Source organism: Staurois parvus, unplaced genomic scaffold (genome assembly GCF_062004578.1).
Source record: "Staurois parvus isolate SC_StPar_1 unplaced genomic scaffold, SC_StPar_1.0 ptg000758l, whole genome shotgun sequence".
NCBI lineage: Eukaryota > Metazoa > Chordata > Amphibia > Anura > Ranidae > Staurois > Staurois parvus.
The window spans coordinates 911,062-938,431 of NW_028318554.1; the positions used below are offsets into that span (position 1 = coordinate 911,062).

The 27,370-nt window shown below is 43.1% G+C and overlaps 1 protein-coding gene across 1 annotated transcript in view; it reads right to left on the reverse strand.

The window, feature by feature from the left end:
• Positions 1-1,912: 1,912 nt before the first annotated feature.
• Positions 1,913-27,370, reverse strand: part of LOC149444948 (rap1 GTPase-activating protein 1-like) — a 159,462-nt gene continuing 134,004 nt past the window's right edge. The window contains exons 12-19 of the mRNA XM_089654347.1: positions 25,880-26,009; positions 24,036-24,191; positions 22,009-22,080; positions 18,943-19,029; positions 17,146-17,283; positions 14,111-14,214; positions 11,287-11,407; positions 1,913-2,475 (exon numbers count right to left, since the gene is read on the reverse strand). Of these exons, the coding sequence (XP_089510473.1) occupies positions 2,458-2,475; positions 11,287-11,407; positions 14,111-14,214; positions 17,146-17,283; positions 18,943-19,029; positions 22,009-22,080; positions 24,036-24,191; positions 25,880-26,009 (826 nt within the window). The 3' untranslated portion in view covers positions 1,913-2,457. The remainder of the gene's footprint in view (positions 2,476-11,286; positions 11,408-14,110; positions 14,215-17,145; positions 17,284-18,942; positions 19,030-22,008; positions 22,081-24,035; positions 24,192-25,879; positions 26,010-27,370) is intronic.

Here is a 27,370-nt window from a genome sequence, read left to right on the forward strand (position 1 = left end):
TCTGACAGTTCTATGACATTCCCTCCATACAGCGGTTGAAACCGCTGTATGGAGTGAATGTCCCAGAACTGTCAGAAATAGACAGAAACTGTCACAGAACTGTCCTTCTTCTCATCCTTCTCCTTCTTCTCATCCTTCTTCTCATCCTTCTCCTTCTTCTCATCCTTCTCCTTCTTCTCATCCTTCTCCTTCTCCTTCTTCTCATCCTTCTCCTTCTTCTCATCCTTCTTCTCATCCTTCTCCTTCTTCTCATCCTTCTCCTTCTTCTCATCCTTCTCCTTCTTCTCATCCTTCTCCTTCTTCTCATCCTTCTCCTTCTCCTTCTTCTCATCCTTCTCCTTCTCCTTCTTCTCATCCTTCTCCTTCTTCTCATCCTTCTCCTTCTCCTTCTTCTCATCCTTCTCCTTCTCCTTCTTCTCATCCTTCTCCTTCTCCTTCTTCTCATCCTTCTCCTTCTGCTTCTCCTTCTCCTTCTCCTTCTTCTCATCCTTCTCCTTCTTCTCATCCTTCTCCTTCTTCTCATCCTTCTCCTTCTTCTCATCCTTCTCCTTCTCCTTCTTCTCATCCTTCTCCTTCTCCTTCTTCTCATCCTTCTCCATCTTCTCATCCTTCTCCTTCTTCTCATCCTTCTCCTTCTCCTTCTCCTTCTTCTCATCCTTCTCCTTCTCCTTCTTCTCATCCTTCTCCTTCTCCTTCTTCTCATCCTTCTCCTTCTCCTTCTTCTCATCCTTCTCCTTCTCCTTCTCCTTCTTCTCATCCTTCTCCTTCTTCTCATCCTTCCCCTTCTCCTTCTTCTCATCCTTCTCCTTCTCCTTCTTCTCATCCTTCTCCTTCTCCTTCCTCATCTCCAAGGGCATTTAAATTAAAGGTACAGTGTTCTGCACTAATTTAAAGGCTCTCTGAAGCCTAGAAACCCTTTTAATAAGTTAACTTCGTAGCGAAGAAATTCGCATCGAATCGAATTTCATACTGGAATTCGCCGAATCAGCCGAATCGAATTTTTGAGAAATTCGCTCATCTCTACTCAATACTATTGAGAACCTTTGGAGCATCCTCAAGCAAAAGATCTATCAGGGTGGGAGGAAGTTTACATCCAAACAGCAGCTCTGGGAGGCTATTCTGACATCTTGCAAACAAATTCAAGCAGAAACTGTCCAAAAACTCACAAGTTCAATGGATGTAAGACTTGTGAAGCTGCTATCAAGTAAGGGGTCCTATGTTACAATGTAACGTGATCTGTTAAAATGTTTAAAAAGTTAAAATGTTGTTAAAAGTTTGATTGAAATAGCTTTTGATTTCAGTAAATATGCTGCAAACACAACAAATGACAATTTTCAGTTCTTTACAACCTATAAAGTGTTTTGAAACTTACTGTACGGAATAATTTGGAACAAAAATCCTGTTATCATTAGGAGGTTTGTGCAATAAAATGTGAATTGTACTCTTAATAGTTGATAACATGAGAATTATGCCGACTGTTATTTACATCAATTATTTAGGGAAATGAGAAAAATATAATTTGCATAATAATTTGGAACACGGTGTATATAAGTACCTGAAATAAATAAATAAATAAATAGATATCAATATATTTGGGAAGAATATATAAAAAATATATTTAAAATATAATTTTTTTCCATGTGGGATATCATGGATAATGGAATCCCCTTATAATGGGCACAGGAGGTGAACTCAGAGATCTCTTCAGTAGAGTTGTCGAGAGAAGAAACTGTCCACAAACACTGAGATAATAGTTTTAGGTGGACTGATCCTTTAACGTGGCTTTCATTATTCAAAGAATATTCTTCATCATTCACAACTGTAATGAAATTCATAACTCTCTTCTATACAGCCAAATATGATATATTTTACTACAGGAAAATAAATACTCTTTTATCATTAAATACAGATTTTTGACAATAAATATTTCATGTGAACATTCAGAACACTACAAGATGATGAAATGTGAATCCATACATGCAGAAAAATAGATATTTGATATTCCTCTAGATCAGTGATTCTCAACCTTCCTAATGCTGTGACCCTTTAATACAGTTCCTCATTTTGTGGTGACCCCCAACCATAAAATTTACCCAGTAATTATAATTCATGAGTGTCGTTTTACCTCCAATACTGCTGCTTTCAACACAGTAGCTGCTTTTAACAGAGTAGCTGCTTTCAACACAGCAGCTGCTCTTTACACATCAGAAATATGTGTTTTCTGATGGTCTTAGGGGACCCCTGTGAAAGGGTCGTTCGACCCCCAAAGGGGTCGCAACCCCCAGGTTGAGAACCACTGTTCTAGATTCACTAAAACCAAAGTATCATTCCTAAGGGACAGGGGATTCTAGGGACAAATTCCTAAAGCCTTGAAATAAGTTGATCTATCGGAGAGGATCAGGACTTATGTTCTTATACAGAAAGTTCCCAGGTCTCTTGGGATGTCTTCATCAGATTTTATTTCAAGATGTTGTCCTGTCAAAAGAAGAAAAGATGAAAGTCAAGATATGGATTAGATCTTTATAGGATTTTGAATTTATCATTTATAGAAAATCTGACAAAACACCACAGCTGAGACACTGGGATTGATTTACTAAATGATTTATACATACGATGAGACATTGATCCTGCGCAGACAAGCAAATCATTATTTATTTATTTCAGGTACTTATATAGTGCCACCAATTTATGCAGTTCTTTACATATATATTTACATTCACATCAGTCCCTAACCCTCAAGGGGTGTGCAATCTAAGGTCCCTAACCCTCAAGGGGTGTGCAATCTAAGGTCCCTAACCCTCAAGGGGTGTACAATCTAAGGTCCCTAACCCTCAAGGGGCGTACAATCTAAGGTCCCTAACCCTCAAGGGGTGTGCAATCTAAGGTCCCTAACCCTCAAGGGGTGTGCAATCTAAGGTCCCTAACCCTCAAGGGGCGTACAATCTAAGGTCCCTAACCCTCAAGGGGTGTGCAATCTAAGGTCCCTAACCCTCAAGGGGTGTGCAATCTAAGGTACCTAACTCTCAAGGGGTGTGCAATCTAAGGTCCCTAACCCTCAAGGGGTGTACAATCTAAGGTCCCTAACCCTCAAGGGGTGTGCAATCTAAGGTCCCTAACCCTCAAGGGGTGTGCAATCTAAGGTCCCTAACCCTCAAGGGGTGTGCAATCTAAGGTCCCTAACTCTCAAGGGGTGTGCAATCTCAGGGCCCTAACCCTCAAGGGGTGTGCAATCTAATGTCCCTAACCCACATTCATGGGCCATATTAGACAGTATCTAATTAACCTATGGGAGCTGATCCATTTGGAGTGACAGCAGAGTTGGAGGATCTTTGAGAGGGATCCAATCGAGCGTTTTGACCTGCAAGGGTCGAAGTTTTGAGGTGAGAGGCTGATCTAGCCGGTGGTCGAATTATCGTCTGTCAACCATTCACCCACGTGTTCACACAAATATCAGCATGAGTGTTTGATCCGAATGTGGTCATCTATGTGTTTTTTGGACTTTAGGAGCACAGAAATAGAGTTTTTGGTGTGTGCAGTTGCAGTTTTGTTTCTTCACTATTGTACACAGTTTATGTACTCAATTATTTGATCACCTAATGGGGTATTTGTAGTTACATGTGTGTATTGATGTACACGTTTGCTCACATTTTTTAGATTTTTTCATGAGTCAATTATTATTTGAATGTGATTATATATTTTTACAGCTGGAATTAATATTTTTCACCATCACTGCTGAGCCTTTTTTGTGTTCACATATAGTAGTGTCACTTGTTATTAATTATTATTTTGCATGATTTCACTTAATTTGGCACTATATTACATATAGTATATGTATTTTTTTCTCACTTATATTTTTTATGTATTTATATGTAGTAGTTTATGGGAGTAGTGCTACATTCCTCCATGCAACTAACGTACCAGCATGTCTTTCCAAAGAAATTAGTGTGGGAGGAAACTGGAGTACCTGGAGGAAACCCACACGGGCACAGGGTGAACATACAAACTCCAGGCAGGTGGTGCCGTGGTTGGGATTCGAGCCAATGACCCTAGTACTGCCAGGCGGAAATACTAACCATTTAGCCACTGTGCTGCCTGTACTTACTGGAATGTATTATGCACTGAAGATGTGCATGAAAAAGCATACATATAGCTCTTAGATTGTAAGCTCCAAGGATCAGGGCCCTCCTAACCCTCTTGTATTGAACTGTATTGTTGCTGTATTGTCTCCCGTTATATTGTAAAGCGCTGAGCAAACTGTTGGCGCTGTATGAACCCTTTATAATAATATAATAGTAATAATAGCATACATTATATAAATTGAATTTACTAACAAGAGAGATGTGTACACATCATTGTCTGAACACACCCCATCTAAGCCTTGACATTCCTAAAATAAAAATGTGATTTTCTCTAATGTATTTGGGTCTATTCAGCCATTTTATTTCTATGTCTATAGATTGTGACATATGAGCAATGTTTCCTCCATCATTATGCAGTGTGATGATGGTGAACCCAGGGATGTATCACTGACACCCTGGGATCACAGAAAGGGGTTGTATGAAGTTGATCCCAAAGGATGTGCCATTGACAGCCTGGGATCACAATTAGGGATTGGATGAAGTTGATCCCAGGGGGTGTCCCACTGACAGCCTGGGATCACAGCAAGAGATTAGATGATGTTGAGCCCACGGGGGGTGCCACTGACAGCCTGGGATCACAGGAAGGGGTCGGATGATGCTAATTCCAGGAGGTGTGCCACTGACAGCCTGGAATCACAGGAAGGGGTCGGATGATGCTAATTCCAGGAGGTGTGCCACTGACAGCCTGGGATCACAGGAAGGGTCGGATGATGTTAATTCCAGGAGGTGTGCCACTGACAGCCTGGAATCACAGGAAGGGGTCGGATGATGCTAATTCCAGGAGGTGTGCCACTGACAGCCTGGGATCACAGGAAGGGTCGGATGATGTTGATTCCAGGAGGTGTGCCACTGACAGCCTGGGATCACAGGAAGGGTCGGATGATGTTGATTCCAGGAGGTGTGCCACTGACAGCCTGGGATCACAGGAAGGGGCTGGATGACAGCCTGGGATCACAGGAAGGGGTCGAATGATGTTGATTCCAGGAGGTGTGCCACTGACAGCCTGGGTCCACAGGAAGGGGCCGGATGATGTTGATTCCAGGAGGCGTGCCACTGACAGCCTGGGATCACAGGAAGGGGCCGGATGATGTTGATTCCAGGAGGCGTGCCACTGACAGCCTGGGATCACAGGAAGGGGCCGAATGATGTTGATTCCAGGAGGCGTGCCACTGACAACCTGGGATCACAGGAAGTGGTCGGATGATGCTGATTCCAAGAAGCGTGCCACTGACAGCCTGGGATCACAGGAAGGGGTCGGATGATGTTGATTCCAGGAGGTGTGCCACTGACAGCCTGGGATCACAGAAAGGGGCTGGATGATGTTGATTCCAGGAGGTGTGCCACTGACAGCCTGGGACCACAGGAAGGGGGCTGGATGATGTTGATTCCAGGAGGTGTGCCACTGACAGCCTGGGACTACAGGAAGGGGCTGGATGATGTTGATTCCAGGAGGTGTGCCACTGACAGCCTGGGACCACAGGAAGGGGCCGGTTGATGTTAATTCCAGGAGGCGTGCCACCGACAGCCTGGGATCACAGGAAGGGGTCTGACGATGCTAATCTCATTGACTGCCTATGGATTACTACTATTCATGTGATCACTGATTGGCCAATCGGGGATCACATGATCGGGACCTCACACAGAGGTTCCGTACAGCAATCGGTGTTCCGGATCACGGTGCCACAAGCTCCTAGGGAGCGCACACAGGCAGGGAAGCGGGGAGGATGTTTATAAACGGCCTCCCGCTCCTGCACTGCTCCCGTCCGGCCATTTCTATACATGGGCCGAACGGGAAGTGGTTCAAAGTGAAGTCCAGATATTTGGGAAGGCAAATTTCAATGTGAACATCAGTGATTTTTCGTTTCTTTAAACGTGCTTTTAGGATGTCTGCTTTTTTAGACGGATTCCTTTATTGTGTCCATTAGTAAATTTGCTTTTTTTGTCTATTTGTTAGATGCTTTCTTTAGTAAATATCTTTGCCATCTAAAAGTGGACGGATTCCAATAAAAAGTAGACTTTAGCCTACGGAAGTGCGCCTAGACGCCATTTATGCACTTTAGTAAATCAAGGACCTTGCGTCATGTACTTTGTATATCCAGAGGTGTGGGCTTCTTGCTGGGCTGTCTGGGGTGGGCTCCTGGCTGGTCTGGGTGCCTGGCTGTTGATTAGCTTATGTTAACCACTTGCCGCCCGGCCAATAGCCGTTTGGCGGCCGCAAAAATGCACTAGCTTTCTGGGTGGACGCCATTTAGCGCCCTCCCGCACATGCGCAGTTTTCGCGCTTGCAGAGCCGTGCAGCGGCGTGATCTGTCACCGGCCGTGTACCTCGGACACGGCCGATGACAGATCTGAGTATCGGCCCTGTTGCCCGTACCATATGACCTGCTGTGACCAATCACAGCAGGTCACATGACAGTTGTATACAATGGATGGCTTCATTCATGCCATCCATTGTATACTAGTGTCTAGTTGTGAATGGTCACAGCGATCACATGCACATGTCATGTGATTAGCTGTGGCCAATTCACAGCTAAGCAAAAAAAAAACCCTGAATGAATCGATGTCATTCAGGTAAATGCTTGCTTATAGCAAAGTAATTCTTTGCTATAAGCAAATTGTGTAAAAAAAAAAAAAAAAATACTGATCACTTCCCCAAAGTAGTACAATGTTACTATGGTAACATTGTACTACTTTGGTCATAGTAAAATATGAAAAAAAAATCTTAAAAAAATAAAAAAAAAATGTAATAAAAAATTAAAATTAATAAAATTAAAAAAAAAAAATATATATTTTTTTTTCATACTGTCACCAGTCAGTGTCCCTGTTCACCGCCATGCCAGTTATATGATGATGCTGTACTGCACTGGTGACAGTATGCAAAATAAAATAGTGAAAATAATTTTTTTAATTTTTTCATTTTCCAAAAAATTATGACAAAAAAAATACAACTTCAAAAAACTCGCCATGCCTCTTATGAAATACGTCGGACTGTCTACTCTGCAAAAAGGGGTCATTTGGGGGATATCTGTACTATTCTGACATTCTTGGACCTCAAGAAATTAGATTGGCTGTCAGTACTTCAGGATTGATCAATATTCAGATCTATACCATAGTTTGTGAACTCTATAACTTTCCTACAAACTAAAAAATACATCCTAATTTGGGTTATTTTCACCAAAGACATGTAGCAGAATACATCTCGGCCTAAATTTATGAAGAACAATTATTTATTTGTAAACTTTTATAACAAAAACAAAGAAAAACGTGTTTTTTTTTCAAAATTTTTGGTCTTTTTTTGTTAATTTAGCAAAAAATAAAAACCCCGGCGGTGATTAAATACCACCAAAAGAAAGCTCTAGTTGTGTGAAGAAAATGATAAAATTTTAGTTTGGGTACAATGTTGTATGACCGCGCAATTGTCATTCAAAGTGTGAGAACGCTGAAACCTGAAAACTGGCCTGGGCAGGAAGGTGTAAAATTGCCCGGTATTGAAATGGTTAATTAGATCGCTGTTACGGCTCATACACACGATAATAAAATCATATGAAAATTTTCATACGAGGACCGATCGTCCGATAATCAGATCGTTAGTACACAGCTTTTGAGAGCTGATCATGACAATTCATGTGACGATACCAAATCGTACGTTTTTCATTTAATCAGTACAGTAGTCAGCTGAAAATACAATACAAATACATGACATCACTTTCGAAATTCTATTCAGTCGTACGAGAATTTTCGGAAGTTGATCAACCTCTTCATTCTCGATATGGAGATTAGCATGCAAGAAAAAAAAACCAGACGATTATTCGTCTGATATGAAATTCTGTGACTCCTAAGGGGGTAGTGCTACATATGTCATGGCAGAAAAATGGGGCTGACATACTTCTGAAAATGCCAGTTTCTTGGCTTCAGTTCTTTCTAAATCACACTCCTAGAATGAATATGCAGGTCTGGAATGATGGATTAAAGTTAGGACATGCCATCTGCATACTTGCTACAGGACAGAAGATCAAAGTAATAAAGTTAGGGGTCAGCATGACAGCCAGACAACCAGTATTTTCAGAAGGAAAGGTCATCCGTTGGTTTCACAAATTTCCTTGAATTTAACCTTAAATTGCAATTTCCTCAAGCATAGATACTCTGGTGTGCAGTACCCGAAATCTACCAGCAGATGGCACTATGGTAGCAGTTATTTTTCACTGACCCAAGAGGCATGCAGGAGCTCAATTATGAGGAAAGATTAGAGGAACTGAATGTATTCTCTACTGAGAAGAGATTAAGGGGGGATATGATCTCCATGTATAATACATAAGGGGGGATATGATCTCCATGTATAATACATAAGGAGGGATATGATCTCCATGTATAATACATAAGGGGGGATATGATCTCCATGTATAATACATAAGGAGGGATATGATCTCCATGTATAATACATAAGGGGGGATATGATCTCCATGTATAATACATAAGGGGGGGATATGATCTCCATGTATAATACATAAGGGGGGATATGATCTCCATGTATAATACATAAGGGGGATATGATCTCCATGTATAATACATAAGGAGGATATGATCTCCAGGTATAATACATAAGGGGGGGATATGATCTCCAGGTATAATACATAAGGGGGGGTATGATCACCATGTATAATACATAAGGGGGGATATGATCTCCATGTATAATACATAAGGGGGGATATGATCTCCATGTATAATACATAAGGGGGGATATGATCTCCATGTATAATACATAAGGGGGGATATGATCTCCATGTATAATACATAAGGGGGGATATGATCTCCATGTATAATACATAAGGGGGGATATGATCTCCATGTATAATACATAAGGGGGATATGATCTCCATGTATAATACATAAGGGGGGGATATGATCTCCATGTATAATACATAAGGGGGGATATGATCTCCATGTATAATACATAAGGGGGGTATATGATCTCCATGTATAATACATAAAGAGGGATATGATCACCATGTATAATACATAAGGGGGGATATGATCACCATGTATAATACATAAGGGGGGGATATGATCTCCATGTATAATACATAAGGGGGGATATGATCTCCATGTATAATACATAAGGGGGGATATGATCTCCATGTTTAATACATAAGGGGGGATATGATCACCATGTATAATACATAAGGGGGGATATGATCACCATGTATAATATATAAGGGGGGATATGATCTCCATGTATAATACATAAGGGGGGATATGATCTCCATGTATAATACACAAGGGGGGATATGATCTCCATGTATAATACATAAGGGGGGATATGATCTCCATGTATAATACATAAGGGGGATATGATCTCCATGTATAATACCTAAGGGGGGATATGATCTCCATGTATAATACATAAGGGGGGATATGATCACCATGTATAATACATAAGGGGGGATATGATCTCCATGTATAATACATAAGGGGGGGATATGACCTCCATGTATAATACATAAGGGGGATATGATCTCCATGTATAATACATAAGGGGGGATATGATCTCCACGTATAATACATAAGAGGGGATATGACCTCCATGTATAATACATAAGGGGGGATATGATCTCCATGTATAATACATAAGGGGGGATATGATCTCCATGTATAATACGTACGGGGGGATATGATCTCCATGTATAATACGTACGGGGGGATATGATCACCATGTATAATACATAAGGGGGATATGATCTCCATGTATAATACATAAGGGGGGATATGATCTCCATGTATAATACATAAGGGGGGGATATGATCTCCATGTATAATACATAAGGGGGGATATGATCTCCATGTATAATACATAAGGGGGGATATGATCTCCATGTATAATACATAAGGGGGATATGATCTCCATGTATAATACATAAGGGGAGGATATGATCTCCATGTATAATACATAAGGGGGGATATGATCTCCATGTATAATACATAAGGGGGGGATATGATCTCCATGTATAATACATAAGGAGGGATATGATCACCATGTATAATACATAAGGGGGGGATATGATCTCCATGTATAATACATAAGGGGGGGATATGATCTCCATGTATAATACATAAGGGGGGATATGATCTCCATGTATAATACATAAGGGGGGATATGATCTCCATGTATAATACATAAGGGGGGATATGATCTCCATGTATAATACATAAGGGGGATATGATCTCCATGTATAATACATAAGGGGGGATATGATCTCCATGTATAATACATAAGGGGGGATATGATCTCCATGTATAAACACATCAGTGGTTCATATAGTGAGCTCGGTGTAGAGTTATTCATCCTGAGATCATCACGGAGGACAAGGGGGCACTCTTTACATCTGGAGGAAAAGAAATGTAATCTCTAAACACGGAAAGGTTTCTTCACAGTGAGAGCTGTGAAAATGTGGAATAGACTTCCTCGGGAGTTGGTTCTGGCCAGCTCAGTGGATTGCTGTAGGAAAGTCCTGGATTATTTCTTAGATACACAGAATATAACTGGATATAACATTTATAGGTAAAGTTGATCCAAGGAATATCCGATTGCCTCTGGGGGGATCAGGAAGGAATTTTTTTCCCTGCAGGAGCAAATTGGATCGTGCTTTGCTGGGATTTTTGCCTTCCTCTGGATCAACTGTGGGTGTAGGATTATAAATGTTTTTTAATGGTTGAACTGGATGGACTTTTGTCTTTTTCCAGCCAGACTAACTATGTAACATCGCACAATAAAGCCTTCTTAGAACAGAAGTTATTCACATGTATCATTCCATCGCATATCCCACAAATAGGAGAATTATTCCTCATTTCAGGACAGTTGGTGGAGACATGCACATCATTCCTTGATGCCCCCATTGGCCAGATCCAAATCCAGAATTCCATAATGCAAATATGGCCTGATAATATAGAGCCATTTATTCCAAACTGCATCCCCCCGTCCTGGAATGAGAAATATTCCTTTTATTTTTGGGATGTGATAGAATGAATCATGTCATATACGGGGGTTGGGGGGGGGGACATGCATGTCATATATACAGGGGGGACATGCATGTCATATATACAGGGGGTTGGGGGGGGGACATGCATGTCATATATACAGGGGGGGACTCACCGTTATCTTGTCCTCTGGGGAGCTCTCGCTGCCTTGTGCGCTGCAGAAGCTGCTGCTATTGGACGAGGAGTAGGACGGCATTGGTTTTCGGCAGAACTCCAAAGTCTGGTTTGTCAGATTTCTTACATATGGAGAGAAACAAAGACATCAAGGGTTAATCATTTCCTGCATTTTCAAATTGCTTACACACATAATGATAACAGGGTCAGCTCACTCCAAAGTGATATTTTAATTACAGGTGGAGTCTGGTGGGCTGAGCCAGTCCCTGGTTTCTTATAGGTCTGGGATACTCCAACTCTGAGATCTCTTGGGCATAATTCTCAGATATGTACATGTCTACCTGAGAGTATTGGGTGTTTCTGCTCCTGCTGTTATGTTCTCCAGGATAAAGATTAAATATAATAAATCAGAGATGGTTGGAACCCCTTATAATGGGCACAGCGGGTGTACAGACCCGGGCACCCGGTACAGGGATGGTGGGAACCCCTCATAATGGGCACAGCGAGTGTACACACCTGGGAACTCAGCATAGGGATTGTGGGAACCCCTCATAATGGGCACAGCAGGTGTACAGACCTGGGAACTCAGCATAGGAATGGTGGGAACCCCTCATAATGGGCACAGCAGGTGTACAGACCTGGGCACACGGTACAGGGATGGTGGGAACCCCTCATAATGGGCACAGCAGGTGTACAGACCTGGGAACTCGGCACAGGGATGGTGGGAACCCCTCATAATGGGCACAGCAGGTGTACAGACTTGGGAACTCAGCACAGGGATGGTGGGAACCCTCATAATAGGCACAGTGGGTGTACAGATTTCGGAACTCAGCACAGAGATCTCACTGATAGCATCCATTGGAGACAGAAGAGGGTAGAGGGGGTTCAATTCTGTGGCATCCACCTGCATCAGTTTTAAGTGGACTAATAAACCTATCACTAACCATTCACATCACTGTTTAGCCCAAAGGAGGTTACAATCTAGTGTTCTTTTTTCAGTCATACAATTTTATACACATATATATATATATATATATATATATGTCCAGATTGGAATCCAGTTATCCTTACTGCTATTTATTAGGGCTGTGTTAGGAGACCATAAGACCTAAAGGGGTATACACAAGGAGGACATGTACTCTTCATACAGATAGTGTCCCTGATAGGATTTGAGATCACAGCCCCAGTGCTGCACAGCAATAGTTCTGATGACCGAGATCAGCCATTCTCAACCAAGGGGCATTTTTCCGAATGACTCTCAACGGACTAATCCTACGAGGGCTTCCCTGAGACCTGAAAATTCATTCAAGGGTTCCTCTGGGGAAAAAAGGTTGAGAAAGGATGACCTAGATCAGGCCTTGAAATTTCCACTCGCCTGCTCGCCAATGGCGAGTGGAAATTATGGTGGGGGCGAGTGTTTCCCCCAGGGCCGTCTTGCTGAGCAGGCTCGGAACTCAGGCCGGATCGTTCATTGGCACTGGGAGCCGTCAGACTGCTCAATAGCTGAGCGCAGTGAAAGCAAAGGAAGGAGTGTGTGCTGTGCTCTCTACCTCACCCAGAGTGCAGTACCCGGCTCTGTGAGTGAACAACGAAGTACTGCAACTTTTTATAGGGATGTGTGTGTGTGTGTACATGTGTATGCGTGTACAGTATGTACATGTATGTGTGTGTGTGTGTGCATTTACATGTGTATGTATGTACATGTGTCTGTGCGTGTGTATTTCTATGTATGTACATGTATCTGTGTGTATGCGTGTCTGTACGTGCCTGTGTGTGTATACATATGTCTGTATGTGTGTGTGTGTACATGTGTCTCTGTGCATGTGTGTATGTACATGTTTCTGTGTGTGTGTGCGTGTATGTACATGTCTGTGTGTGTGTACAGGTGTCTCTGTGTGTGTTTGTTGGTGGCGAGTAACTCTTAGGCCTGGCTAGTAGCTCAGGACTTGAAATTTTAAACATTGACCTCGATTATTTAAATCCTCTATAAGTGCAGCATGTGGAATGCTGGATAAATTCATTATAATTTTTGGCAGCTCTGCTGTAATCAGGGCCGCTGATAGAGGGTAGAACCGGCCCACCTGTACCAGGTCCTGGCCCCATCAGTTCAGCACTTGGCCCAGAGGCAGAGAGGGGCCTCTTTAAGTAACTTTGAGTGGGTGAGGGGAGCGGCCCGGTCAAGCAGACAGCATGGGGCCCCAAGATTTCTAATGGCTGCCCTATCTGTAATAATGGAGAAAGGTTGTACTTGTCTGAAAACTAGACCCATATATGTTGGCTGACATTTTCAGTTTGCCATTAAATGTCACATTTAAGCAGAACACAATAGTTCTGGTGAGGCCGCTTCCAGCACAAATGGTGGTACCCCTTAGCTAGGGGACCCAGAGTTTGGAATCCAGGAATAGAAAGTCTAAGGAGAGCACCAGGCCAAGGGACTGAGAGCCCAACAATTTTAATATTGGTGCGAATTCATAACAAGAAGACATGAAACAGCCGACACGCTTCGGGGATCAAAGCTCTCCCCTTCTCAAATACTGTATGTGGTGAAGAGGACTCAAAAAACTGCGCAATCAACAAAATGAATTATTTGAAGACTGGACTTGTGGAGGGTCACTGTAGAAGCTGCGCTGTGCCTTTTTTTGAGTTCTCCTAACCCATATACAGTATTTGAGTCCTGAAGAAGTGGGGGAGATCTTTGAACCCCGTAACGCATTCAATGTTTTACTTCTTCTTCCTTTGATCACAGTAATATTCAATATTAACAGGTCACAGTCACCTTTAAAACAATGGTACCCCCCTCCCCCCCAGCCAGATGCCCTGTCTACCTTTTCTCCTCGGAGACGCTCTCAATGGCAATGCTGCTACTTCTACACCCACGTGAGAGAGCGTCACGGGAACGCTGGGGACTCCGCAGAGACAGAGAAAAGGTCTGAAAGAAACAGAAATTACAACAAGGCAATATATTGAAGAGCGGAGGAGATTGTTGAGATCATACAGCATGCTAGCCAGCAGAAATGAATACAAGATAGCTGAGACTGTATTGTGTATTATATGATGTGGGATGGCAGACTTGGAAGCCCTGAAGAAGTGAGGTGCACTCTAAGATACCTGAAGTGTGTCGGTTCATTTATCTTGCAGATCTAAGAAAGGAAAAGAAAGACCAAAAAAACCCAACCCAAACTGTCCAACAATCACTAAATTAAAATGTTATTAAACCTCGGACCCTGCATTCACTATATCTGTTCTCCCCGGACCCTGCATTCACTATATCCGCTCTCCCCGGACCCTGCATTCACTATATCCGCTCTCCCCAGACCCTGCATTCACTATATCCGCTCTCCCCGGACCCTGCATTCACTATATCTGGTCTCCCCGGACCCTGCATTCACTATATCTGGTCTCCCCGGACCCTGCATTCACTATATCTGGTCTCCCCGGACCCCGCATTCACTATATCTGGTCTCCCCGGACCCCGCATTCACTATATCTGGTCTCCCCAGACCTTGAATTCACTATATCTGGTCTCCCCAGACCTTGCATTCACTATATCTGGTCTCCCAGGACCCTGCATTTACTATATCTGGTCTCCCCGGACCCTGCATTCACTATATCCGGTCTCCCAGGACCCTGCATTCACTATATCTGGTCTACCCGGACCCTGCATTCACTATATCCGGTCTCTCCAGACCCTGCATTCACTTTATCCGGTCTCCCACGGTATACAGAACATGGAAATGCAATTAGTTTAGTAAATATAAACTGCTAAATACCTTTTCTTATCAGCAGTTAGAGCAGTCTTGTGACTTCTATCAGTGTCCAGCAGAGTTCTGGTTAATCTTGTAGGAGGAGTTTTCATTCTCTCACTGCGCTATGAGATTGCATAACCCCTGACCCTCTGTCTGGACAGTGCTGATTGGCCCTGTGCTGATCACATGCACCCTCCCAAGAAAAAGAAAAAAACTCTCTAGCAGTACACACCAAACTGAGCATGTGCAGAGTGTCCCCAAGGCTGTGTTTTATCAGGACATGGGGAACGTGGAAGAAGGGGAGGATCAGAGAAGACAGGATCAAACATCCTTTTTACACAATGCAGAGGATTAACCCCTTAGGTTCCACAGTGAGTATAACAAGCATGCTTTACTGCATCTACAGACTGAATGTACTGTTGTGGGTTTAGTAACACTTTAAATGGTTGCATCACTTTCCTTCCGTCATACCTAGTGAAATAAAGATTGATGCTTCATACAACGTTTTGTCCTATATCATATCTCTATCTATCTATCTATCTATCTATCTATCTATCTATCTATCTATCTATCTATCTATCTCTCTATCAATCATCTATCTATCTCTCTATCTATCTATCTATCTATCTATCTACCTACCTATCTATCTATAAAGTGAGTCCAAGGATATAACACGTGGTTCCATTCAGCAAACTAGTTATACATTTTCATTTTAGGGGAACATGTCACCATAGGTGGGATACATATATTACTGAGCCTCTATTCACTCTTCAGCGTGAGAACAGCCAGGTGGTTTAGAGGTTGGCAACCCCACCTTGAGTGCCAGGGGGTCTGGCACTGCTTTCATTGACCTCCTTATACTGGACACATAATATTGAAACTCATTTGAAAAATAAGCATTCAAATAAAAATCAAATACACAAAATAGAAAAAAAAATATATTAAATAAACTAAAATACCCTTTAAATGAAAAAAGCATTTTTTTTTCAAACAAATTTAGCCTAAGCAGCTCAATGAATTTCATTTAGGTTGTCCGCTTTTGGCAAACGTTTGCCACAGCAACATTGTAGTTTTGTTACTAATACAATTTTTCAGAAATTAGTGACCTAGGTACTGGTCAAGGAAGGCCCAGAGTAAGAAGAAAGAAGACCTGAACGAAGGGCCGGCATGACGGGGGTTAAAGGGGGTTGGGAGAGGCAGAGTTCCATTAGTATAAGGGGGAGTCAAAACAGTTAAGGAAGGAGTCGGGGGGGGAGCTACGAGGGGTGGTCTTACAGGGTGTGGCAGGGGGTTTCAGTCTGAAGAGAGTTTTCACAGGGCAAACTTCCCTCCCGCCTGCCTGTTTGATGGTTTGTCTTGGTGGTGGTTGTGCCATATTGATGCTGGGGGACGTTTGGCGGGGTGCAAGGTCCTCGTTGGTTAAGGTGGGCACAAGAAAAGGCACTTTGTAGGAACCCGTCTGAGGTACAACTTCCAGTTGTGCTGGTGGGGGTATCTGTGGTGGTGTCTCCGAGTCGGTGAAGTTGCGGCTGAAGGCCTAGTTAAGCAGGACGCAGGTATTCATTTTTCTTCATGCCTATTGGGACCTTGCAGGAACGTATGTTTATACTGTGTGTTTCTGTTATTTAAAAAATGTTATTTATTGATGGTTGTAATAAAAGGCTGGTTTTGGGCCATTAACTCCATTTGTTGTCTGTGTAGTTACTTAGGTTAAGGATGGGGGGTAGGCATTGTTTTAGTGGGACTTACAAGCCATCTTTAGTCCCTTGGTCATGTGATGTCTGCTGATGGGCAAGATCAAACAATCAGGAGCTTTGCATGAATTTCTATCCTCTTATTCATCTACTATTATACGCCCAACGCCTTGGCATTTGGTCGCACTACAGGCTGTCATGGGTGCCCCAGAGCAGTGGTAAGTTTGTCTACTTTTACCTATGATAACCTTCAAGCAGGGTAGAAGACCACATTGTCACAAAGTTGATGGATACAAAAGAAGAAATTCATGGTCTACTATTACCCTGAGGTGAACCCAACCCATAGACGAGATGGGAAGATAAATGGGAAAAAAATCCATAGAATTCACATTGAATGATGCCCACCCCTCTGTCACTTACTTTAAAGTTCTCCAGGAAACCACTAGAGGAGTTTTCCATCTTGTCCCCAGAATTCTCCTCCATAGTCCCCAGGACTGTCTGACTGTGCAGAAAGAGTTCTTCATACAGAGTGTCCATGAGGCAGCTGCGTGTTCGCTCCTGAGGAGACAAGTGTTCAGACATTACCTGGCAGTTCAATAAGATTGGGCATTTCTGCATTTAGCAATTTTTACTATTAGCAAGTATGAAAAGTTTTGAGCCCAACCATTGTCTATACCAGCAAATATGCTGAGTCACCTTGGCTTATCCATTACGTTTTACAATGAAGGCTTCAAATAGGTACTATATGATTCTAAAGTCATCCGGAGTTCAATACTTAGAGGCAGGGCTGTTGTAATGCATGGGCTTCCCTGGGTACTGCCCAGGGGCCCAGCTGCATGGGGACCCTATGATAATCTTGCAGTACATCATATTTTCCAACTGTCCCAGATTTGCTTGGAAAGTTACTGATCCCAGTATTGTGCCCTCCTGACTCCTCCTGTATTGTGCCCTCCTGATCCCAGTATTGTGCCCTCCTGATCCCATTATTGTGCCCTCCTGACTCCTCCTGTACTGTGCCCTTCTGATGCCAGTATTGTGCCCTCCTGATCACAGTATTGCGCCCTCCTGTCCCCCCCTGTACTGTGTCCTCCTGACGCCCCATACTGTGCCCTCCTGATCCCAGTATTGTGCTCTCCTGAGTCCTCCTGTACTGTGGCCTCCTGATCCCAGTATTGTGCCCTCCTGACTCCCCTGTACTGTGCCCTCCTGACCCCAGTATTGTGCCCTCCTGACTCCCCCTGTATTGTGCCCTCTTGATCCCAGTATTGTGCCCTCCTGACTCCCCCTGTATTGTGCCCTTCTGATCCCTGTATTGTGCCCTCCTGATCCCTGTATTGTGCCCTTCTGACCCCAGTAGTGTGCCCTCCTGACTCCTCCTGTGCTATGCCCTTCTGCTTCCCCCATCCAGTCCTGTGGCCTTTATGTAGATTAGTCTTTGATTTATGGCATTTTTTTATTGATTAAAATATATTGTATTGAAAGTACTAATAAATATATGTTTATCAACTATTTATACTTTAATTCCTGAGAGTAGGTGCCTAAATTTGGGCAGGCTGGTAGGGGCCCCAGTGCTTTACTTTGGCCAAGGGCCCATGATGTTATTAGGACAGCCCTGCTTAGAGGTATATTAATAAAGCAGTTAATGTAACTTTCACTTTGTGGAACCATCACCATCATCTCTGACTAAAAGTGTTTCAATTTGTACTTTATTAGTGGTTCAAATTGTACTTTGGAGGCGCAAGTAGCTGGTCTTGCCTAGGCAGTAAAATAGTCTAGCACTGGCCCTGGGTGGATGGGGTTTTAACCAGCAGCCTACCACCTAATGTACCACTTAAGCCCTCAACCCTTGACACAAGCTTAACCTAGAATCTGATCCCTAACACTGAATTACCTTCTACAGTTGTCTGCATAACTTATCTTCAGCCTGAAGCTTCTCAACTACGATAGCACTGAGAGCAACCCATCCATTCTTTGTAGACTGTAACAGAATACAGCAATTTCCATAGACTACAGACCACATATTACCACATAAAATTTGCAATAGTGACATCATATAGCAAAATGGTTTGACCTCGGAAAATATTCTACTCGATCCTTGGCCTCTGCAATATTGACTTCATGGTCATTCTGGCTAGTGTGTTCCTTACCCTTAATGTCCAATGCTGATCTAGATACGATTCAGAAGACATCAGATACCCCAAAATACTTGTTCCTCACCTGAAGCTTGGAGAACCTCTCTGCTTTGTAGCAGCTAACCTCAGCATTGATCAATTTAGTGAGAAGAAATTCTCGAAACTGCTGGTTCTGGAAAGGAAGGAACACTTGTTATTGGGGTAAATTGAACAAAAATTATGTATACAACATGGGCAAGCCTACACCTACAATATGAAAGCTCATTGGACTCCCCAATCCAAAATGGTGGGCATTCATATGGCAGCCTCAAGTCTCTAGGGAAGGCTTTCCACACGATTTTGGGAGGTGTCTGTGGGAATTAGTGCCCATTTAGCCAAAAGAACATTTGCCAGGTACTGATGCTGGATGAAAAGACTTGGCTCACAATTGGCATCCAAATTCATCCGAAAGATGTTCAATAAGGTTGAGGTGAGGGGTCTCTATAGGTCGCTCATGTTCTTCCACCCCAAGCTGGACATAGCATGTCTTTATAGAGTTGGCTTTGTACAGAGGGGAACATCCTAATTTAGACCCACTGATATCATCACTGGGTTTCTGCACATCTCTGATGGGAGGAACTGGCAGGGTGTTGTACATAGCTTTCTGAAAACATCACAACACCCTGCTTCAGTACTCCTCTCAAGAGCCCTCAGTCCTGATGCAAGCAGTGGGCTGGCTCTTGGAAGGAGTTACACAAATATCCAAATGCTTTGATGGGTGCATCTCAGTCTGGAGGTGTGGGCGTTCCTAGGTAAACTGTATTTGCATCCAGCCCACCCTAAGTAACTCCCACATGTCAACCTGAGCCTTTATGATTGGATGAACTGAAACCCAATCAATAAAAAGGGTGGGCCAGGGACAGTCAGCCTGAGGAGGAAAGTGATAGATGATGCTGGATGTCCTTCAGCCAGCAAATGAAGTGGGCTCTATCTGACTTGCTGCAGCTTATAATACACACTGTGAGCATGTCAAAGGTATTCTTCTCATGTATACTGTTGCTTATATAATTGCTCTCATCATGCTCTATGTTCAGCGGTCAGCCCTCTGTAGTTTATATAGCACAGCAGTCAGGTGTCTATTGTTTAACGTTCAGCAGTTACTGGATGCCCCTGTAGTCTATACAGCACAGTGATCAGGCCATTGCAGTGTATAGAAATCAGTACTCAAGTCTAGTGCATACAGTTCAGTAGTCAGGCTTCTATAGTGTATAGAGTCAAGCCATCAGGCCCCTGTAATGCATAGAGTTGGGCAGGTAGGCCTCTGTAGTGCATAGAGTTGGGCAGGTAGGCCCCTGTAGTGCATAGAGTTGGGCAGGTAGGCCTCTGTAATGCATAGAGTTGGGCAGGTAGGCCCCTGTAGTGCATAGAGTTGGGCAGGTAGGCCCCTGTAGTGCATAGAGTTGGGCAGGTAGGCCCCTGTAGTGCATAGAGTTGGGCAGGTAGGCCCCTGTAGTGCATAGAGTTGGGCAGGTAGGCCCCTGTAGTGCATAGAGTTGGGCAGGTAGGCCTCTGTAGTGCATGCAATGGTCTCTGCAGTTTATAGAGTTCAACCATCAGGACTACATAATGCACAGAACAACAGTTCAGTGGTCATGATAGTGATGCTGGAACACCCTCCTTGCTGCCTTTCACACATAATAAAGAAAATGTCAGCTTCTCACAGCCACCAACCAGGTTCCTGTTCTGGAAGTTGAAATATAATTAGCAATAAAGGAAGATAGACAAAGTGCATGCTGCAGGAAGTACACCACTACTACTACTACTACTACCCCCTGCTGACCACTTGTCAAGGTATGTATGCATATTCTATTGGGTAATGGTACAGATATGCCTGGTCTAGTTCCCCTTTCTGGCCTGCAAGAGTTTATAGAGTAGGTGGGGTCCAGGACCACTTGAATTGATAGGCAGGGTAGGTGTCTTAGGAACCACAAGAGGTCCCCATAGGTAGGATGCCAGTGGGGGCATTTAGAGGAAACACCACTTCTATCCTGGGCACTGTTGGTAGGAGGCTAAAAGTATAGATTGTTTTGTTTTGTCCAGGGCAACAGGATTCAGTCTTGATGGAAAGCTATAGCAGGACATAAGGATTCATCTTCTTAGAGCTTCCCTTTAGAAAAGAAGGAAGCAGAGGAGGAGGACTTTTTAGATCACTTGCATCCCTAGCTAGGGATGTAGGACTTAGGCAACCCTTGTAAAATACAGGCTACTCCTCCGCTCACACTCTTTATAACTATCAAATGCTTTTGCTTTCATTTAGGGGATTGGGCCGTTACCTGGGATCAGGATGACTGGAGGATTTGATGGGGTATGTCAGTAAACAATTTGAAAAGGTCTTCTGCTTTTGCTCTTCTCCTAACCTTTGTTTATAATATCTCCTGGTAACAGGCTTATGCGAATGTGGGCTGTTGTTGGACTTATTGCTAGAAGGCCTAAGGAGGGTATGTGGAGAATACTGCCAGGTCAAGCCAGGTGTCACGAATGGGGTAAGCTCTTGGAGTCCCTGTTCTCCTATCACCTGTTGCTGTCAGTAACATGGCATCTAGATTGTCAGGTTTTCCTTTGTTACCAGAGCATGCACCTTTAGAACTGCCATTGAGCTGCGAAAGTGATGGGGGAGAATCTAGGGGTATCCTGAGAATACATCTCCCCTCTGCTACAGTGCCAGGTATGAACCATTTGGGGGTTCTAACTGGTGTGGCTCTGGAATTCTCTCAGGATCCTAATTGGCTGGTGTTCGACCACAGAACGTTGGGAGTACTTGTCCACTCATGGAGGACAAAAGCTATGGCCTGATAGGAGAGACATTGTGGCCTGGTCCTTGAGAACCACCGAGCTAGACCGCAGTTACCACAATCTACTGCTGTTCAGAATGCAGTGCTCATGCCAGAAAACAAGATGAATAACCTCCCAAGTGATATCATACTGACGGTGGTAGTTGTTGGGGAGCCTACAAATATAGGAGAACACACAGAAGAAGCCATGAAGGAGAAGATATGAACCCCAGGTATAAAGTATTTGGGAATGATGTACATTTCTTCAGCAAATCATCAAGGCATATGTCTTGTGTTAATATATAGGTATCTTCCCTGTGTAAGGTTGGCATCATGATTACCTTTTGAAACACGGCAGGATTTGGCAGAGCTGGCCCGAATCCTGGCACATCATCGCGAGCTGTAACCGAGACCTGGGAGGACGATATATATGAGATTACTGTAACCTAAAAAATTCTTGTCCAGATAAATATGAGTTATAACAGAAAAAAGTCATCCAAAATGGTTAAACATTTTTTTATTTTTCTTCTTACTTTATTTAATGTCAGAATTTTTTTTTCTTATTTCAAGTATGTATATTTTATATTTACCTGAAATACTGAATATCTCAGGTAACGATAAACTACTGTATAGCATTTGATTACTTTGTATTTTCATTTATGTCCAGTAGGTGGCACTTTTGGCTTCTTTTCCAATGTATTCCTATCCTGTTAGCAGAGCTCAATGACTGAAGCTGAGGTTTATACACACAAGTGAAGGAGTCAGACTGAGTGATAATCACTGTTATAAGCAATAGTTTTAATTGTTAAGAATGGCTTTGTTAGGGATCCGGGTATGACCAGAAATGTGTGGACTGACGCAGGGAAACACAGGCTCCAGGTATAGTATAAACAATACAATTTATTAAGACTAAATAAAACATAAACGCAGTGCAAGACTAAACAAACACAGTGCAACCAAACCTTCAACAGATAACAATAATAACAATACTAAACTTAGTCGGGCAGGCCGGGTCGGTAGCAAACGGGCAGGCAAGGTACAAGGAGCAGGCGGAAGCATGGTCAGGAATAGCCGAGGTCAGGACAGGCGGAGTTCATTCAGGGTCAGGGTCAGGATCAAGCAGAATCAGAAATCAGGCAGGATGCAGGTACAGGGGCTCATGGGAAACATACACCAAGGCCCTGATCACAGGCCTGGCCATTCCTTAAATACACCTGCTGTAATCAGCCTCAGGTGATGGCTCATCGCAGGAGTGAGCCTCTGGTTGCTGAGAGCACCCGCTGGCCAGCCCTGGTACTGCAGCCCACAAGGCAGGTAAGGCCCACCACCACTGGCAAGTCCATTCCTGACAGGCTTCCACTCGTGACAGCTTACTTACTATTGTTATGCTGTGATTGACTACAGCTAGACACATGGTGCAGGGGGCCAGGTACCATGTGATAGCTGTGGGCCAATCACAGCATCACAAAAATAAGCAAGTTGTCATGAATGGAAGCCATTCTTGACAGTTTTGCTTACATTATAATCGTGTGATCGCTATGGTTGGTCATTGCAATCACATGATACCCGGGCCGCTCACAGCAGGGACAGTACCGAGCGTCATGACCCACTGTGTTCAGCGGACACAGCTCTCATGGGATCACGCCTCTGCGTACCCCAGCGGGAGCTCCAGTGCGCATGTTCTAAGTGACGTTTGGGTACATGGCCTAGCCTATAGCTGCAGCCCGCTCGCAGTAAATGTAGTGTGGACAGGCAGCAAGTGGTTAAGGGCTCATGCACAAGGGGTGTTGAAAATGCTGCTTCTGCAGGCGTTTGATGAAAGGAGCCTCCTATGCTAGCCTATGTGTCCATGCACACATAGTCATTTACAGTCACTTAGAGGCAGAAAAAACTTGCGCCTTCAGTAGATAAGCATTTTGGCGGACTAAACGCCTGTAAACGTGTCTATGCGTTTAGCGCTTGAGCATTCATTCCAATGGCCAGAATAAATTAATATTCTGCCCAATGAAATGAATTAACACCCAAACACTGTGGATCACTCTTCAGAGGACAAACGCAAATGTAAACAAGCCCCATCAGACTGCTGTGAAAATTCAGGTTTAGCGTACCTCCCAAGCATGGTACTTAAACAACTTGGGTATTTTTAAAGTTGACGTTTAAGTTGCATTAAAAGACTCTCTCCAAACTGAATACTATTTTTAAAACTTTTTTTTTGCATTGGTACATGTCCCCCATTGCAGTGTCACCCTACCTATACTCTTTTTTATTATTTTTTTTTTTTACAAATGTGCAAATTAGCCATGAAAAAATGCAGAAAAGGGCTCTGTGGATGGCCTCATCCTCTTGAAGTCACATAAAAGGCTCTCACCTTGTACAGAGTATTACCGCTGTGGCTTCTGCAGGACTGTACAATGATGAAACAATGGAGGAAATGGGAAGTTATCATATCTGGTGAGAAAACGGAGCCATCGTCCTGGTACACCAATGAGACAATATCATTCCCAATGTGACGTTTTCTCTGCAGCTGGAAAGAAATTTGGAATTGAGAAGAGCAGAATGTATTAATCCCTTTGTGACCCTCCCCTGCCTACAATTCCAAGGTGTTCCCAAGATTTATTTATTTATTTATTACAGGTACTTATATAGCGCTGTCAATTTACGCAGCTCTTTACATATATATTGTACATTCACATCAGTCCCCAACCCTCAAGGGGTGTACAATCTAAGGTCCCTAACTCACATTCATTATTACACATACTAGGGCCAATTTAGACAGGATCCAATTAACCTACCAGCATGTCTTTGGAGTGTGGGAGGAAACCGGAGTACCCAGAGGAAACCCACGCAGGCACAGGGAGAACATGAAAACTCCAGGCAGGAGGTGCCGTGGATAGAAGATGTTCACATGTAGAGCCACCTACTGGTGAAATTTGGCAATGATGCATTTAAAATGAGTGCAAAACTGGCAAGAGGGTACTTTCCTCACTTTGGAAAGTCTTCCAATCACTCCATATTTTGTGTATAGGTCAGAAATCTCTCCAACAGATCAAAGATTTAAAAGAAAATGCTCAAAGGAAAATACACAGAAAGTATAAGGAGTGTGGAAAACACACAGAGGATTCTATAATATTGTACCAAAAAGCGATTTTATCATGTGTACCATGTGAGTGCACTATAATTTGTTTAAGAAATACATTTAAAAGGAGATAAGGCACTATATTTTATTATTTTTTATTTCAGGTACTGCTTGGACCTTGAAAAAGGGGACATACCCCGAAAGCTTGTCCTGAAAATTGTATGTTAGTGTAAATAAAAAAAGTATCACGGACAGTACTCAATTGTTTCTGTCGCAAGTGCACTAATACGGCTACAATCACCTAAGAAAAAAAAACAAAACAAAAAAAACCTGACAGGAGTTTACTTATAAAAAACTGGGATGCCCTTGGCTGAAAAATAGAAAAAAATCTAAGGGGTTCCAACCATGGCGACCCCAAATATAACAAAACAAGCATAGCCGACTCACATGTATATAATTATGTGGTGTCCTCGGAACCTGTAAATGCACAAGGAAAGGAATGAAGACCAAGGGAAAGAGATCCCTAAGGTCAAGGGGTGCCAATGAGGAGACTTGTCCTCATTGGGACCCCTTGACCTTAGGGATCTCTTTCCCTTGGTCTTCATTTCTTTTCTTCTGACAGGAGTTTAGCCTTTCCCTACTTTAGCCAAAACAGGTAAACAAGTTTTGGCTTTAGATATACTTCATTCATCATCATGTCTGTCCAGTGAGCATAAAGCTGCCCCATATGATCATTTGTACTCTTCTTTTCTCTACTTCTTCCAGCTGCTGCAATGTGGCAAGGAACGGCATTGCTGTAATATAACAGAACATTTCATGACTGGACCTAACCTCCCAAAAAATGGGTTTTGTTAAGCTCTGCTGTTCCCCAAAGGACATAAAAACCAGCCAAGGCTTTTTAAATCTGCAGCAAATGTAGCTGGATTATTTTGGCAAAAAAATTCATTTCTTAAAGGGTCCATGTCCTGGTGGACCTACAAAAATTGGCCACCTTGCTTCCTGTGAAGACAGCCATTGGCTTAGTAGTGGCTCCTCACTTCTTTTAGACCTTTAGCTGTAACACTGCTAAGAGACAATACTGATCGCATCTTGTACCATTCATAAAACTAAGAAACAAAGCTACAAACCGCACGGACCTGCTGCGTGTCCCCCGGGGTGTATGGGAGTTTCGTTGACACATGGAACATGATTTCATGACCCCGGAACATCGTGTACACAGACTCTGTTCCCGTCTGACCTTGGGACACGTCCAGACCCCCTCGGAACCTGCACCAGATGAAGACTGTTAAACGGTCAGAGAACATAGAGGTGATACATTTTTGGTTGATGCCAGAAAGTTTAGATACTTAAAGCGGAATTAAACCCAAATGCTATGTTTTATACAGGGTGACCAATGGGAGTCGGACATTTTTAGAACAGGTAGAACACAGTAAGTGGTGATGAGAGGGGGACTAGCTAGATGTCTTTCCCCTTCCCCACTGGAGTGCCAACTGAGTCACAATGAAGCAGTGGACGTTTGTTTGCTTACCACAGCTTTGTTCGAAGTGGTGAGTCTTACATGGCTATTTCGTTGAGAATTCAATGTTGGTCGACATGGGGTCATTCCCATTCCTGAGGCCATTCCCCAGGTGGGTTGAACATTTCAGAACAACAGGAAAAATTATGAACAAGAAACCACCAGGCCCCAGCCGCACTGCAAGGACACCGAAAAACATTGCAAGGATGAGAGAGGCACTGGTTAGGAACCCGGGACGATCTACTCAGAGACATGCAAGTGGAAGAAAATGAAAATGCAATAATCATGATAAGCAATGAAGCTCATTTTCATTTGAATGGAACAGTAAATAAGCAGAACCTTCATTACAGGGCTCCTGAAAATCCTAGGAACACTCAAGAGTCCAAGTGCGGTATGTGGTTGCCCCTTTTGGAGTTATCGGCCCATATTTTTTCAAGGAAAATGGCCTAACATTTACTGTTAATTCGGAATGTTACATTCACATGCTGAACAACTTCTTATGACCAGAACTAGATGAATAAACATGAGAAATGTTTTTTTTTCAGTAGGGTGGTGCCATAGCGCATACTGCCAACGCACCAATGGAAGTTATTTGAAACATGTTCCCTGGGCACCTCATTTCACGGTTCTGTGATGTATCATGGCCCCTAAGATCTTTTCACTTGTCATCATGTGATTTCCTATGGGGGTACCTGAAGAGCCTTGTGTATACCCCGTAATTTGAATGAATTGAAGGATGCCATCTAACAAGAAGAGCTCATGATTGATCAACAGCTGTTGGCCCGAGTGATAGACAATTTCAAGTGAAGGATTGAAATTCTGCATTCAAGAGGATGGTCGTCATCTGACATTATTTTTATAACTGAATAAGTAACTCAAATGGCATGTCTTGACCTTTATTTTTGTAAAAATAAATACAGTTCGATTTGAAAATCTACGAAGTACTGTTTTTCTCAAACTCCCGTCGGTCACCCCGTATTAGAATGCAACTGTATGCATCTGAATAGTAAAAGGAACCCCCTGCTAGAAAGCCCATTGACATGAACTCTTGGTGTGGTGTCAGTGATCAGCAACTGTATTTCTGGCAAACAGGGAGACACATAGCAGAAGC